The 16,854-nt window shown below is 25.0% G+C and overlaps 4 protein-coding genes across 4 annotated transcripts; 2 read left to right on the top strand and 2 right to left on the bottom strand.

The window, feature by feature from the left end:
* The first annotated feature begins 345 nt into the window (after positions 1 to 345).
* LOC122859149 (lipoamide acyltransferase component of branched-chain alpha-keto acid dehydrogenase complex, mitochondrial) lies at positions 346 to 2,317 on the top strand. Its single transcript, XM_044162546.1, has 5 exons — positions 346 to 678; positions 773 to 894; positions 982 to 1,504; positions 1,575 to 1,973; positions 2,049 to 2,317. The coding sequence occupies exons 1-5, from the start codon at positions 625 to 627 to the stop codon at positions 2,280 to 2,282; spliced, it is 1,332 nt and encodes a 443-aa protein (XP_044018481.1). The 5' UTR covers positions 346 to 624; the 3' UTR covers positions 2,283 to 2,317.
* Positions 2,318 to 2,495: 178 nt separating this feature from the next.
* LOC122859141 (protein lap1) lies at positions 2,496 to 9,337 on the bottom strand. The gene is made up of 7 exons (XM_044162533.1): positions 8,633 to 9,337; positions 8,232 to 8,406; positions 7,025 to 8,162; positions 6,569 to 6,759; positions 5,277 to 6,491; positions 5,141 to 5,212; positions 2,496 to 5,046 (listed from the first exon to the last, which is right to left on the bottom strand). Exons 2-7 carry the CDS (start codon positions 8,385 to 8,387, stop codon positions 4,870 to 4,872), a joined length of 2,949 nt encoding a protein of 982 aa, XP_044018468.1. The 5' UTR covers positions 8,388 to 8,406; positions 8,633 to 9,337; the 3' UTR covers positions 2,496 to 4,869.
* Positions 9,338 to 12,730: 3,393 nt separating this feature from the next.
* On the top strand, positions 12,731 to 15,514 carry LOC122859101 (DCN1-like protein 1). Its single transcript, XM_044162478.1, has 5 exons — positions 12,731 to 12,862; positions 13,267 to 13,486; positions 13,567 to 13,735; positions 13,811 to 14,024; positions 14,110 to 15,514. Exons 1-5 carry the CDS (start codon positions 12,860 to 12,862, stop codon positions 14,296 to 14,298), a joined length of 795 nt encoding a protein of 264 aa, XP_044018413.1. The 5' UTR covers positions 12,731 to 12,859; the 3' UTR covers positions 14,299 to 15,514.
* LOC122859108 lies at positions 14,492 to 16,828 on the bottom strand. Its single transcript, XM_044162489.1, has 4 exons — positions 16,416 to 16,828; positions 16,105 to 16,343; positions 15,790 to 16,020; positions 14,492 to 15,720 (listed from the first exon to the last, which is right to left on the bottom strand). Exons 1-4 carry the CDS (start codon positions 16,546 to 16,548, stop codon positions 15,550 to 15,552), a joined length of 774 nt encoding a protein of 257 aa, XP_044018424.1. The 5' UTR covers positions 16,549 to 16,828; the 3' UTR covers positions 14,492 to 15,549.
* Between the last annotated feature and the right edge of the window lie 26 nt (positions 16,829 to 16,854).

Below are 16,854 nucleotides of genomic sequence, written 5' to 3'. Positions count from 1 at the left end.
TCAATTTATTTTATTTTTGTTATTTATTAATTTATTGAGAGCATTTTTTTTATCTTTTTTTTTTTTTTTTTGATTTATTAATAATTATATTTGATGATTGATTGTTAATATATCCAAGTGTTGATAAATAGATTGAAAGGTAATATATATTAATCGAAAACGTGATACAATGGTTTCAATAAAGAAAAAAAAAAAAAAGATTAAACAGAAGCACGAATGAAAAAAAAAACAAATAAAAATAAAAATATTATTATCATTGGTGTTATTTTATTATCTTGAAACCTCATTATAAGTTTCTCACGATTTTTTATATTTTAAAAACTTACTGATAGTTAAAAAAGTTTGCTATTAATTTTTAAAAATAGAAATGAATATTATCTATGCGAGAAAAATATATATATATTTTTAATTTAGTATAAAACTGGCTGTTTTGTTTTGTGTTCAAGAAGTGCCAGTCGTTGCTCTCTTATCAGTTTATAGCAACGTCAACGTCATTGCGTAAGCATAAATTATACATCAGAATATAATTACCAGTTATATCTGAATAAATGAACATACATTGTCAACAGTTTGTGAATTTTAATGTATTAAAAGTCGATATATTTATTTATTTGTAAAATATTAATGAAAAGAACAGCTATGGCGTTAGCTTGGAGACTATCATCAATTGTCAAATTAGTAAAGTATTTATTTTATATATAATCATTAATCAATACGCGAAAATACGTTTTTTTATTATTTAATTAAATTTTATAATATTATATATTGATAGAGAACAGCTGTTGGCTTGAGAACGAGATTATTTTCATTGAGTTATGTGAAGCATGGAACTGTTGTGCCATTTAAACTGTCTGATATTGGAGAAGGAATTCGTGAAGTTACTGTCAAGGAATGGTATTGATTAAAAAATATATCTATAATTGAATTTATATTATGAACTATTTTTTTTTTTATCACAGTGTTTATTTATTATTTTTTTAGGTTTGTAAAACCTGGTGATAAAGTTTCACAATTTGATCAAATTTGTGAAGTTCAAAGTGACAAAGCCTCAGTGACAATAACAAGTCGTTATGATGGTTCAATAAAAAATCTCCATTATCAGATTGACGACGTGGCACTTGTTGGTAATCCTCTGGTTGATATAGAACTTGACAGTGTTATTAAAGACACTGTTGTTGAATCAACAGAGCCAATAAAAAAAATAACAAGTTCTACATCATCAAAACAAACTGAAAATAATACAGATGAACATGTTTATGAAAAAACTATTACAACACCAGCAGTTAGAAGAATTGCTGCTGAAAATTTTATTGATTTAAAAAAAATAATACCAACTGGTAAAGCTGGACGAGTATTAAAAGAAGATATTATTTCATATTTAGAAAATAAAAAATTATCAGTAAATAATGATAAAAAAAATAAACAATTAAATAATGATGAATTTGAAATAATTACATTAAAAGGATATGAAAAACATATGTGGAAATCAATGACAAAATCAATTGCAAGTATATTAAAAATAACAATATAAAATATAAATTAAATTAATTAATTTTTTTTTTCTATTATTTTAGAGTATTCCACATTTTTCATACTCTGATGAAATTGAAGTAACAAAATTAATTGAATTTAGAAATAACGTAAAGGATATTTTGAAAAAAGAAGAAAATATTTCATTATCATTTTTGCCATTTATAATAAAAGCTCTCTCAAAAGCCCTAGAAAAATATCCAAGACTAAATGCATGGCTTGATGAAGATTCACAAAGTCTTAAAATTTTTAAAAATCATAATGTTAGTATTGCCATGGATACACCAAATGGTTTAGTTGTACCGAATATTAAAAATGTACAGAATCAAAGCATTGTTGAAATATCAAGAGAATTAAATAGAATTCAATTACTTGGTGAAAAATCATCATTTTCAATTGATGATTTAAGTGGTGGAACAATTAGTTTATCTAACATTGGAATTGTAATATTAAAATATTATTTCTCAATCAACAAGTGTTGGTCAAACTTTGATATATTTATTTTTTTTTGTTTATAGATTGGAGGCACTTATACAAAGCCAGTTATTGCCTCGCCCCAAATTGCAATTGGTGCAATTGGTAAAATTCAAAAACTACCACGTTTTGATGATCAAGGAAATTTAATAACAGCAAATATTCTCACAATAACATGGTCTGCTGATCATCGTGTTCTCGATGGTGTAACTGTTGCTAAATTTTCAAATGTCATGCGTCATTACATGGAAAATCCATCACATTTATTAATTTTATAATACAAATAATAAATTACGGAATAATAAATTCACAATTTTTGTTTTTTTTTATTCACATATATAATTACGTCGATTTTTTTTTTTTTCACTGGTTTTTGTGTACATATTTTTTAAACATGTTATTATTATTTTTTATCTGGTCTGTTATATTAGAATTTAATTATTATTATTTTTTTTTTTTGATTCTTTTTAATATCTAGTTACAAATTATCCAAAAAACATAGTCAGTCTGTTTAATTTGAAGTTGAAGAGGTATTGGTTGAGATTGTTTTTTTTTTTTCTCGTTTGTAATATATATACAGAGTTGTTATTGTTTATTTTTTTTAAATCAAAATTATGATTCCTATTAACACATTTAAAGGAAAAAAAAATCAAGTAGATATTTTAGAGCTATTATTGTTTTTTTTTTTTTAACTTGTCTAACGTATGATTCAATTAATTAATCAACAATTAAAGGGCCAACGAAGCTATCAATAATTATTAAGATTTGATTGGTTGCAGTGTTTTTTTTTTTCAACAATAACGCAGATGTTTTAAATAAATGACGAATAAAATACTAATACAGAATAATAAATAGATAATGCAACATATAATATGTAAGAGAGCGACAAGAACAATGACTAATAATCTATGTTATTGAACGCTTTAATAAATGCTTGACTTATTTATTTATTTTCTTTTTATTATTATTTTTTATTTTTGATTTATGTCTGTGATCAAGACGAAATTGAAACCGATAATAAAACATCAAATGCAGTAATAGGATCATCTTTTACCGTTTTTTCTTTTTCTTTAAATTTTTTTTTTTTTTTCTTATCAGCTATTTATTGCTATACAACAACACACGAAGTAATATATAATATTTTGGTCCAGCCGAGCTGGAAGACAAACGTGAACAATGTTTTATCTTTCATCGATATTCAACTAACGTCCGATGACAATCAATCTAATATATTTTTCTTTACTCTCTCATTTCAATATATATATTTTCTTCTTTCTGGTTTTAACTAAATTATTCACGTGAAACTTTACTTTATCGTATCACCGGAAAGTTTTTTTTAAAACTAAATTTATTGGGATTTCTGGCTAAATTATTCATCAGCATTCTTCTATTTTATTTTTTATTTTTTATTTCTTTTTCTTTTATATAACTGCAAATCGATTCTTGTGGAATTCTTTCATCACCTAAAAATATTTTACTGGGCATGAGAAATATTTGAAAAGTTAAGAAGTTTAAACATTAAATTTTGTTTTTTTTTTTTTTGATTTTTTTAAATTAATTTTAGTCTCATAGTTTCGAGCCTTTTGATAGTGGCTTTCCTGTGTTACCTTTGTTACTTTTTTTTTCTCTCTCTCTAATTAGGTACACGTTTTGATATATGATAATCAACAAACAACTCAATAAACGTATTACCCATATCCAAAAAAAATAAACACACAAAATAAAAACCATAAAAAGTATAAAAAATTTTTTATAAAAACAAAAAACAATTTTTTTTTATATTTATTAGTTTTTTTTTTTGTTAAAAATAAAAAATTGAAAATGCATAATTTAATTAAACTATAGATATAATAAATCCTAACATAACTAATTGATATATAAATATTTTGAATTTAATAATGGCAAGTAAACACACAACAGCCAATAAATTTTTTTTGTTTAAAAAAAAAAAAAAATCATTTGAGCAAATTATAAAACAAAAAAAAAAAAAAGTAAATAGCTTTTTTTTTTTCTAAACAAACAAACATAAATTTCTAATTGATTATGTAAATTTTCATAATTAAAATTATTGCTTATATAAACAGTCATAAAAGTATGAATCAGTTTACAACAGTGCGAAACGTACACTTTATAACACTAATATAATATCAATTTTTAAGTACGGCACATTAGAAGAATATTTATAAATTTCTTTCTTTTTTTTTTTAAACATATTACTCTGTTATTTTCCAATCAATCATTTTTTATTTTTTAATAATAATATAAATTTAGGATTCACGATTTATTTTTTTCATTAAATTTTTCTCAGTCATACTATTGCTTTTAATTTTGTCTTTAAGACATTATCTAGTTTCTTAAAAATAAAAGTATCAAATGATACTCATATTATAGCTTTTTTTTTAAAACTCATATATTAAATTTTTTTTGTTTGTGTAAGGTGTCAAGATATCGCTCAAGAAAAATATAGAGATATGTGTTAAAATGTGCGCGTCATATATCATTTTTTTTTGTCCATTAAATTTCTCGTAAAAAAACTACGAAGAATATAGAAAGTCACCCCATCAAAGGATCATTACAAAAAGGTACATTTGTGCATGGTTCCAATAACGACTGGAATAAAATACTTGGATTTTTTTTTATAGTTATTATAGCAATAAAGCATCAGCGAATTTTTTTTTTTTTTTCATCAATTAAATTTCTTTTTGATAATTGAGACTTGAATGAAAAATAGTATCAGTGATGCTTTATTGGAATTTGATATAATTATCAGTCTAGATAGAGAAGAAGAAAAAGATAGTAATAATAATTTTGTTATTTAAAAAAAAACCTGAAATCTATCCGGTTATTTTAGTGGAATCTTTAATTTCACTGAGGTCGACTTATCATCATTGATACGATTGATCCAGTTGAGCGAAGTATTCCAACAGCTGAATCATGATCTGATTTTGTCAAATCAATACCATCAACTTCGAGAATTTTATCACCTGGTTTAAGTGTTCCTTGAGCTGGACCAGCTGGATTAACTTTTGTTACAATAATACCCTGATGAAACCAGAAAAAAATACAAAAACATTAATCAATCAATACAATTAAATTTATAAATATAATTGATAGTAAAAAAAAATAAAAGTCTTACTGTTTCATTTCCAGCAATCCCACCAGATATTGTAAATCCAAGTCCAGGATTTTTTCTCACTTGTACCGGTAACTAAAATTAATTTTAATTAAAACAAAAAAATATAAATTGAATTTATTTATTAAAAAATACTTACCACACTGACATTTTTATGTGGTCCAAACATCCATTTAAGTTTTGGTTTTTTATCACCAGGACTATTATATCCATTAACTTTTAATCCATTAATATCCAACGAATCATTATTATTTGATAATGGAGTACTTCTACCAGAATTTTTATCATTATGTAATTCAATTGAATTATTCAAATCCATATTTAATCCATCATTTTTAATACTACCATTTGATTTTTTTGATCTATCAGAGTGTCTCAATTGATTATGTGCTGATGACAATGGACTTCTATATTTTCTTCCAGTAACTGGTGATGTTGGAATATCTATTTCACTCAATATTTCATGACATTTATCTGATTCATCAAAATTTAAACATACACCATTTTTATCACCATAATAACTATTTTCACTTTCACAAATACTACCCTCATTATTTTTACATTTTAAAATTGGTATTCTACTTGGTTTATCTTCTTTAAAATAATAATTATTATTACCATTATTATTATTATTATTATTATTATTATTATTAATATTAGCAGTATTATCAATTGATGTATTTAATTTAATATTATTATTTAAACCACTATCAACAGTATCATGATTATTATTAATAATATCATTTTGATTATTTTGATTATTTTTTGATGATTGCATTTGTATTTTATTATTATTATCATTATTAATATTAAGTGTATGATTGTCTGTATGTGTATATGATGGTGTAATATCATCTACACATGAACGATTCAATTGTTGAAATAGTGCAGCTTTTTTTGAAAATGCAGCAGCAATATGATAGGGTGGTGGTGATAATGGGGTATCTAATTTTTTACCAGATAAATCAATAATTGTACTTTGATCACATATATTATTATTTTTATATGGTTCAGTAAATTTTTCTGATTCTACAATTTTAGCTGTATTTGTTTTAGAATATTCTTCTGGTTTCCATGTTGAACTAACATAATCAGCAATTGTTGGTGGTTTTAATTGTAAATCATTATTACCTGGATTTTTAACACATTTAGCTTCACGTATTTCAGGTAATGTTTTTTGTGCTAATATAGTACGATTAATTTCTTCAATTGGTTCAACAAGATTTAGAGCATCTGGATTTTGTTTATTATCACTTGGAGATTGCTGTTGATGATGATTAATTGTATTAAGGGTTGGTGTTGATTTTGCAACGACAGCTTCTTTAACCATTCCTTCTTCATGCTCCGAGTGGGTCTAAAAATAATATTTACATTTATCTTAGATATAAGAAAATGAATAAATAAATAATAGTAAATTAATTAATCACTAACTCTTTGATCGTGCATAGATTGATGATGTAAATTTCTTGCATGTCTTGCTAAATTACGAAGTTCTTTTGGATATGGAGTTGGTGCTCGATGAAGTTGTCTAGGGAGTTCAATTTCAACCTCAGCTGCAAAACATATTTTTCTTCCAGTTCCAACAATTGAACCGGATATTGGACCCACTGCTTGCTCCATTTCTAATAAAATTAAACATCAAAATTAATTTTTCAAAGTACAAATTAATAATTTTAAATAAACAACATAAACAACAATAACCATATTTTATTTATAATAATATTATTTAATTTTACCATTTCATTCCTCATCCTCCTCAACTTGTTTTTCATTATCATTATCATTATCGACTGTACCAGCATTAATTAATGTTAAATAATTAAATAAATAAATAAATAGTTAATAGTTAAAAAAAATATAGGTATATACCTATATAATAAAACTTACTTTCAAGTTCTTTTCTTTGTTTTTGTGGCAGCATAAAACAACTTAGTATCATCATATCTTCTTCATGATTAAATTCTTGTTGTAGAGGCACCAATGGTTGACTCTGATTATCACTTAACCATAATGCTTTAAGATTAGTTAAATTAAGCATTGATACTGGTAAAAATTGTATACAATTATTAACAAGATTAAGTACACGAAGTGATGATAAATGTCCAAGTTCAGGTGGTACATCTGTTAAATTATTTGATCTTAATGATAATAATGATAATGCATTACAACTACCAATTTCAGGTGGTAAACAACGTAAATAATTATTATCAGCATTTAAACAATGTAATTTACGTAATAATCCAATTGATGATGGTAAAAATTCCAAAAAATTTTTTGTTACAATAAGTTCTTCTAAACTTGACATTTGTCCAATTTCAACTGGCAGTGAATTCAATTGATTATCATCAATTTTTAATGTTACAATTGTACGTAAATAACATATTGAATCTGGTAATTGATATATTTCATTTGATGAAAAATTCATAATTGATATGTCTCGCCATCCTTGTATTTCTGTTGGTATATCATGTACAGCATTCATTGTACAATCAAAATGATTTAAACGATAAAGTTGTTCAATATTAACTGGTATTCTACGTATGTCATTACCATCAATCCATAATTCAGTTAAATTTGTAAGATCACCAACAACTTCTGGTAATTCAGTAAAATCATTATTACCAATATCAAGACGTTGAAGATTTGTTAATCTACTCATACTTTTTGGTAATGTCATCATATTATTTTCACGTAATTCAAGTGTTCTTAATGCTGATAATCTACCAAAATTTGCTGGTAAATATTCAATATATGCATCATTAATATACAATTCACGTAAACCAATAATATGTGTTATTGCATCAGGAAATCTTTCAAATGGATTAACACTAAGATCAATTGAACGTAAATTTTTACATTCTTTTATGCTATCTGGTAATTCTTTTATACTGTTTTTAGATAAATCAAGATGTTCAAGATTTATAAGTGAAGCTATTGCTGGTGGTAATGAAGTAACTTCATTGTCACTCAGTGATAATACACGTAATTCATGACACTGAAATAATGGTCTTGGCAAATCTTTTATCTGTAAATATAATTAAGTTTTTATTTTTATTTCCCTACATCGATAATTATTATTATTTAATTTATTTACTCTATTGGCATCTAAATAAAGTTGCTCCAATGTTCTTTCATAAATAAATACATCTCCTGGTACATCATACAGATTGCAATGATTTAGTTGAAGCTCACAAATGTCTTCTTCCTGTGCTCTAAGACAGGCAGTACACTGCCACCAAGAACTACCCATCCTTACTCACGTATATCTTCTGTCAAAATAAAAAATAAAGAGCTTAAAAAAATAACATAAATAAAACACCATACATATAGGATATGTATATATATCCCCTTGTACAAACCAACCAACCAACCAGATTGCAAACAACCTCGTAGTCATCATTGGTAAAAAAAAAAGGAAAAAAAAGGAAAAAAAAAATTATATATATAAAAAGATAAAAGAGACATACAAAAAAATATATAGAGAAAAAAACTTACTATGTATGCTTTGTCGTTTGTCAGGAACTAAAGAGAAGCATTGAATCCAAATATAAAGCGAATAAGTCGCCAATGATTCTGTCACTCTGTCACAAAACTATCACGTTTTTTTCTTGTTGGTCGATGGCATGTCATCCTCTTAATCCTGTCTATTTTTTATTTTATTTTTTTCTTTGATTTATTTTACTACATATGTTTATCTCAAATGAAATTTGTCTATTTTAAAAACTCTTGATTATTATCACTCTGACATAAGCAATGCCAAATAAGGCATGAAAGATAGTGAACAAAAAAAAAACAAAAAAAAAAAACAAAAGCTAATGATGGGAGCCAACTTAATATACCTTTTTATTTTTTTTTAAATTAAATAACAATGTTGATGGTCTTATTGTCTATATTGTCTATCACACACAAGTCACAACAAATAAGTATTAAACAAAATGAAATTTAGTCCAAGAGCACGCTTGTATGTCAACGATGACAACGATGACAACGACGACGACGTCACCACCATGGCCCACCGATACCACCACACCGAGTTTAACCCGGTTGATCAATAAGGGGGTTTTTGGATAAAACAATAAACCCCAACATATGCACACACACACATAAATATAGGTAATAGGTATATACTATATATATGCTATCACGAAATTCAATATAACCCTTCTTCTTGTTGTTTTTCTTGTGAATTTAAATGGCCACCCAGTACCCACTAGGGAAACTTATTTGCCGTCATATATACTCAACTTCTATCTATGTATACATATAATAATAACATGGAGTTTAACAAGGAGGGTAATCTGTGACGTCACACTGTGTATTGGCATAGGGAGCTGTTGAAGCTCACGGAATGGAGCAAGTCAGTACATTTTTTTGCCAGTGATGACGCTAGTGGGACGAGTGCCCAAAGTCACATGTTGTTTTTGTTTATATTTTTTTTTTTTTTTGTGTAGCTCAGTTAGAGTATTCCTTCATTATGTAAAAAAATAATACAACTACATAATACATTATTTATTCAACAAGTAAAATTAAAGCAATTTATTTTAATTTACAGTGTCTAAGAAAAAGATAAAGCTAAGGAATTAATGTTGCTTACCATATAATTTCTTTATAATCACATCAATTCTTTAGCTTCATCTTTTTCTTCCTATTTTCATTTGGTATTTTTTATGATAATGAATTACTTTAATGTTAAATAAATAATTTTTTATTAGAAAGATCATTCAAATAAATTTTATTTCAATTAGGTACATGTGATGCAAATGTTGACATAAAATAATAATATAGTCAATTGAAGTATTGAAAAAAAAACAAAAATGTTCATGATGACATTAATGGATATGAACCAGGAAAACCAAGTCTTTTGGAGAATTAGTTGGTAAAGGAAAAGACACAAAAAATCACCAGAGGATTTGTATTTGTATGGTGATGGAAAAACCATGTTGATGGATCTCTTTTTAGGATTATTTGTTAACTAATTTATATCACAATTATTTTAATAATAATATAAATAAATAATTAATAAATATCATTGTTTACAGATTGAGAAAAAAGAACATGTACTTTTTATTTATTTATGCTAGATGTACATAGTAAAATTCATCAAGTTAAAAACAATAAAACGTGTTAATAGTAGTACAAAACTTTAACCATTTGATCAATACACCAGTTGCTGATATGATTATTGAAAAATCATGGCTTTTATATTTTGATAGATTTCAGATGATGTTGCTAATGCAACGATATTAAAACAAATTATTTACTGAATTATTTGAACGTGTAATGATTGCAATCATTAGCATGTTGTTACAACAAGTAATACAGCTCCTGATGATTACACGAAAGTCGATTACAAAGAAAATTTTATTCCATTTATACAAGTGTTAAAAAATTATTGTTTAGTTGTATCACTTGATTCAGGAATTAATTAAAGATTAAAAATTGGACAAGGTAAAAATCGCTGTTATATTATCAAAATACAAGACCCAAATGATTTGGTTGGAAATGGAAAATGCTACTATTAGACCAAAAGTTAAAGAATTGATGTGACCAGAAATTATGTGGTAAGCATCATTAATTTCTTAGCTCCATTTTCCTTGGCCGCTGCTTGCCTTGGTATTTTTATTAAGATATATTGCTATAATTTCATTTGTTTACTAAATAATAAATACCAAAGACAAGCAGTGGCCAAGGAAAAAATAGAGTTATAAAATTAATGCTGCTTATCCAATAATTTTTTTGGCTGCATTAATTCCTTTGCTCGATTTTTTCTTGGGCCACTGTTTGTCCTTGGAATTTTACTCATTTATCTAACAAATAAAATTAAATTAAAACATTATAATAAATTAAAATACCAGAACAAGCAGTGGCCAAAAACAAATGTAGCTATAAGAAATTGATGTGGCATACCACATAATTCCTTTACTGCAATAATTTCTTAGCTTCATCTTTTCTTTAGCCTCCTGCTTGTGCTTGGTATTTTTTTTTATTAAAATACCAGCAATATCAGTTACCTATGATTATCAAATATTAAATTTAATGTTTTTAATTCATCATGATTTTTTATAAATTTAATTTTGTCTTGTCTGAAATCTATTAAAACATAAAAGCCATGATTTTTCAATAATCATATCAGCAACTGGTGGTAATGGATCAAATAGTTGAAGTTTGTACTACTATTAACACGTTTTATTGTTTTTTAACTTGATGATTTTACTTTACAATCTAGCATAAATAAAAAAAAGTACATGTTCTTTTTCTCAATCTGTAAAAACAATGATATTTATTAATTATTTATTTATATTATTATTAAAATAATTATGATATAAATTATCTCACAACAATCCTAAAAAGAGATCCATCAACATGGTTTTCCATCACCAACAGCACGATACAAATACAAACCCTTTGGTGTTTTTTTGACTTTTCTTTATTCATTTATTTATTTATTTAGCATATAACTAAATTTATCTAAAGAACTTGGTTTTCTGGTTTTATGCATTAATGTCATCATAAACATTTTGTAAAATTATACAACACACCTTTGATATTCATCCTCAATAAGTTGTCTATTTATATTTTTTCAATACTTCAATTGGACTATATTAATATTTTATGTCAACATTTGCATCACATGTACTAATTGAAATAAAATTTATTTGGAATGATCTTTTAATAAAAATTATTTATTTAACATTAAAAGTAATTCATTATCATAAAAATACCAAATAACAGTAGCTAAAAAAAGATGAAGCTAAAAAGAATTGATGTGATTATAAAGATATATGGTAAACAACATTAATTCCTTAGCTTTATCTTTTGGGCACTATAAATTAAAATAAATTGCTTAATTTACTTGTTAAATAAATAATGTATTATGTATTGTATTATTTTACATAATGAAGGAATAAAACACAAAAAATATAAACAAAACTGTTTGGGCACTCGTCCCACTAGCGTCATCACTGGCAGAAAAACGTACTGACTTGCTCCATTCTGTGAGCTTCAGTGAAATTCGAGAGATTACCCTCCTTATACACCTCCATGAATAATAATATATTTCTCCCACGAGGAGGTAAATAACTTATAACATTGGGAAGAAGATACATGCATTATAATTTATCATACATACCAATGCATACAAGGAGCGATAGAAACCGATAAAACACGATGATTTTTAATGATAAAAAACGCAACAATTAGGCATTAATCATTTAATTATAGTTAATTAATAACTATTGACAATATTTTATAAAATAAATTGAAAAAATATTTTCTAAGAAACTTTATGACATTGTTTTTAATTGTTACAACGAGTAAATATATTTTGTTAATTAATTATTAATATTTAATTAATTTAATTAAAAAAAAATTTATTTAAAAAAAAGAGCTATTTATTTAAAAAAAAAAATTGTTAGTTGTTTTTTTTTATTTTAGGTAGATGTCACTACTGGTAAATTTTATTTACACAGAGGACACTAGTTGTTACTTTTTTTTTTCGATTTTTTTTTTTTCTCTCTCTCTCGTCTCTCCCTTGTCTATTTTTTTTTCTCATCTAACTTTCGAGAGAGAGAGAGAGAGAGAGAGAGAGAGTTTTAATAGTTGAATAATTTTTTTTTTTTTTCAACTTGCAACAATTTTCTAACACAGGCATGCGCATATTTCATGTCAAGTGTTGTTAGAAGTAATATTTTGGTTTTTCGGGGGCCTATAAATTAATTAAAAATGGTAAGAACTATTGTTGTTGATGTCATTTAATATATTGAATAATATTGTTTATTAATTTTTTCAACACAATAAGGATACATTATTAATCAGTTGTTTTGATTATTGTACAATGTTGGATGACTTGATTGACGTTGTTTTAAAAATAACCTCGATGTTATTGTCTGCCTCAGTGGATTTAATTCCAGTTATTAATTATTATTAAAATGTGTCATATATTTTCCATTAACGTAAATTTTTCATTTTTGTTATTTAAATTTAATTTTTTCATTTATAACGTGACTTTTTTTTATTTATTTTTTAATATTTTTATGATAAACAACACAATACAATAATAATTCATATTTTTTGATTTTTTTTTATATCGTTTTTTTCTCATTTTTTTTTTTATTACATTTTAATTTCAGCATAAGCTTAAATTTTCCCAAAAAGACAAAGTGAAAAAATTCATAACTTTCACTCAAACTGGTGAGCAGACAGCAATTTACTGCTTAACACAAAATGACTGGAAATTAGAATTGGCAAGTGACAATTATTTTCAAAATCCAGATGCTTACTATAAGGATACCAGGGGCGGTCACTCAGTGGACAAGAAAAAACTGGAAATATTATTTGCACGATATCAAGGTTAAAACAAAATTCAACATTTTAATATGAAATATAGCCTGGACATTATTATTATAACTGATTAATTTTTAATATTACAGATCCAAGTGAGCCAGATAAAATAACTGAGGATGGAATAATGAAGTTTCTTGATGACTTGGGACTCAGTCCAGAAAGCAGACTAGTGTTGATTATTGCATGGAAATTTAGAGCAGAAACACAGTGTGAATTTACACGTGATGAATTTATGACTGGCATGAATGAACTTGGGTAATTTATATTCAATCATTATTTTATAAATAAAAAAAAAAACTTAATTTAATCAATTATATTTAAATTTTACAGAGTTGATGGAGTTGACAAATTAAAATCTCGTTTAAATAGTTTAGAAAATGAAATTCGTGATACACAAAAATTTAGAGATTTTTATCATTTTACATTTAATTATGCTAAAAATCCAGGACAAAAAGGACTTGATCTTGATATGGCAATAGCATACTGGAATATTGTGCTAAGTGATAAATTTAAATTTTTACAATTATGGTGTCAATTTCTTCAGGTAAAATAATCAATTTATGTATTAACAAAATTACATAATAATTATTTGCTCGTTTTATTAAATATTTTTGAATAATATTATTTAGGAACATCACAAAAGATCAATTCCAAAAGACACATGGAATCTTTTACTTGATTTTGCATTAATGATTGATTCAGACATGGCTAATTATGATGAGGAAGGTGCTTGGCCGGTGCTAATTGATGACTTTGTTGAATGGGCACAGCCCCAGGTTCGTCAGTACAACAATATCCCATTATCATTTTCTAATTAATTTTTATTTATTTTTCAATTTATTAATAATATTTAAAATAACAATTGAAAGATGTACTTTTTATGAAAAAGTATCAGACAGTGGTGTTAGTAAAACTATCATTTTTGTTAGATAATTTTATCATAATTTTTTTTTGTTGACTTTAATGCATTTTTTCTTTTTCTTTTTCTCATAAATTGCTCAATCATTACGATTTTCTTTTTTTTCTTTTTTTTTTTTCTTTTCACGTCAACTTTATATGGTACTTTTTCGTTTAAATATGTTCTTCAAATAGATAATAATATCTTTAAAATTTTAATACACACTTGCATAATATTTAAACTTTGAAATCTTTGAAAAATCAAAAAAAAAAAAAAAATTAACTCTACATTCTAGCATCATTAATTAACAATAGAAAAAAAAACGTTCTTGTATTTTTCTACGTGAAAAAAATTCAATTGATATAATTTTTGTTTTTGAATTGAACTAAATTATCAGTTTCTTTTTTTTCAAACAATTTAAAATGATTTTGTTTTTCTATATCCAAGCATACGTTATATTTTTTTTTTTTTCTCATCACATTCAATAATATTTTTAATTAAAATATTTGTCAAACTGCGATATACTTAACATGATTTATTATTTTGAAGAAGTAGCAAATTAAAAGAGAACAAAGAAAAACATAATTAAATTTAAGTAGAAATTTTTAGTAAATAATCTATGAAAAAATGGTGATAATAATACACAATTATACAGACACATGCACACATACACCAATAGTTTTTAGTAATAATAAATCATTGAGTTTAGCTAAAAATAATTAACAAAATTACTATAAAATATATCAAAAAAAAATATAATTATTCCGATTATTTCTTAAAATTAAAATCTTGCTTAATACATCGTGTCCAGCAACAAAAATATTTTCGATGAGATTTATATTTTTTAAAGAAAATCAGATAATTATTAAAAAAAAAAAAATAACAACTATAATTATACAATTAAATTGAAAAAAAAAAAAACACTTTTTAAAGTTCTAAACTCTGTTATAAATTATTATCGGAGATTGCAATAGTAAAAATTAAAATGTTGTTGAAAGAATTAAAAAAAAAAAAAAACTACCTTTGTATATATTGTAAATAAAAGTCATAAAATTTGTGGCATTAAAAAATACAAATAATTTAATTTTTGCTGGTTCGAATAAAACACAAAAATTATAATAAAAACAACAACTAAATTTGTGTGTAATATTTAAATGTTTTTTTTTAATATTTAGCATTTGCTGCAACCACAGTCACATGGATAGCCTTCATTTTTACAGCATGATGATTTATCATAATAGAGAAATGCCAATTCATACTGACGAGCTTGTACATTAAAACAATTGTTGAGAATTTCTTGTGTATACCAGTCACAAAGATAGTCCAGTTTATCCAACTTGGTCTTTGAAAAAAAAAAAAACGAACATGTCTTATTGAATTTTTAATATTTTATTTTGATTGATAAACATACTTGTGATACGACTAGACCTCGATTGGAAAATCTTTCAGTTGGATGAGCATGTGGATCGAAAAATGTAACTCTTTCTGTATTACCTTGGAATAAAAATAGATTTGTTCGACCACATGTTATCAAGAGCATTATTAAAGACTCTGCCTTTGGTTTTTTGTACCATTCCTTGAGGAATAGTTGAATATTATTACAGAGATTTAGTTCAATGTCTTCTTTAAACACGTGAAACTTCTGTTAAAACAAAAAGAAATCATCTGGATGTTGTTGTTGTCTTTTTTTATATCATCAACATTATAATAGATAATTATTACTTACCCATTCTTTTAGAGTCTTAAGACGTTTACCACCAAATTTTAAAGCCTCATCAGTGTTTAGATAAGGATGAGACACCAAGCCTCGTTCAACAATCCAAGCATGAATATCATTACCCTCAATTATTGATTCTGCTATGAAAATATCAAGTTGAGGACATGTTTCAACATTCCAAATGAGTATTTTTGAATTGGCAATTCGTTGGGCAACCAAGAGACAAATTATTGTACATGCTTCACTTACTAAGTTCGTTCAAAACAATCAATATACATTTAATAAAAAATATACAATTTAATGATTAATCATTAACTTACTCTCTTGTCCTGGTGGATAACGACTCTGTGTAAAATTTTGTTCATACCAATAGACATTGATATTTTTGTAAGATGTATCTTTAACATATTTTGGAAAATCAAAATCAAATAATGGAGGAAGTTTCATTGCCATTATTAAATACTTAATTAATTTTTTTTTAAATTTTAATTATAATATATTTAAAAACATTTTAACTGGAAATTTTGATGCCATATTTTTCGTTTTAATATGCCAAATACATGATAATATTATGTTTATTTAAAATTTTGACAAATTAATTGATGAATTAATGAAATAAATGAATGATTTTGTTTTTACTAAAAAAAAAAATGAATAAATTGATCAACAGCAAAAAAAAATAGTAGAAAAACATTAGTTTTTTTCTCATTGATTACATATCATTTTACATGGCATGAAAATATTTCTTTTGTAAAATAA

Source organism: Aphidius gifuensis, linkage group LG1, assembly GCF_014905175.1.
Source record: "Aphidius gifuensis isolate YNYX2018 linkage group LG1, ASM1490517v1, whole genome shotgun sequence".
NCBI classification, from domain to species: Eukaryota; Metazoa; Arthropoda; class Insecta; order Hymenoptera; family Braconidae; genus Aphidius; species Aphidius gifuensis.
The sequence above is the reverse complement of the archived record's forward strand: the minus strand, read 5'-3'. Positions and strand labels throughout refer to the sequence as shown.

Bases quoted from the DNA above. Each gene is read 5' to 3' on its own strand.
- LOC122859141 (XM_044162533.1), bottom strand. From the start codon at position 8,387: ATGGGTAGTTCTTGGTGGCAGTGTACTGCCTGTCTTAGAGCACAGGAA. The intron at 8,163-8,231 runs GTAAATAAATTA...TTATATTTACAG, and splicing joins TTTATTTAGATGCCAATAGA to ATAAAAGATTTGCCAAGACC. The intron at 6,492-6,568 runs GTTAGTGATTAA...TATTATTTTTAG, and splicing joins AATCTATGCACGATCAAAGA to ACCCACTCGGAGCATGAAGA.
- LOC122859149 (XM_044162546.1), top strand. From the start codon at position 625: ATGAAAAGAACAGCTATGGCGTTAGCTTGGAGACTATCATCAATTGTC. The intron at 679-772 runs GTAAAGTATTTA...ATATATTGATAG, and splicing joins TATCATCAATTGTCAAATTA to AGAACAGCTGTTGGCTTGAG. The intron at 1,505-1,574 runs GCAAGTATATTA...CTATTATTTTAG, and splicing joins AATCAATGACAAAATCAATT to AGTATTCCACATTTTTCATA.
- LOC122859108 (XM_044162489.1), bottom strand. From the start codon at position 16,548: ATGGCAATGAAACTTCCTCCATTATTTGATTTTGATTTTCCAAAATAT. The intron at 16,344-16,415 runs GTAAGTTAATGA...GAACGAACTTAG, and splicing joins TTATCCACCAGGACAAGAGA to TAAGTGAAGCATGTACAATA. The intron at 15,721-15,789 runs GTATGTTTATCA...TTTTTTTCAAAG, and splicing joins GAGGTCTAGTCGTATCACAA to ACCAAGTTGGATAAACTGGA.
- LOC122859101 (XM_044162478.1), top strand. The intron at 13,487-13,566 runs GTTAAAACAAAA...TTAATATTACAG, and splicing joins ATTATTTGCACGATATCAAG to ATCCAAGTGAGCCAGATAAA. The intron at 13,736-13,810 runs GTAATTTATATT...TAAATTTTACAG, and splicing joins ACTGGCATGAATGAACTTGG to AGTTGATGGAGTTGACAAAT.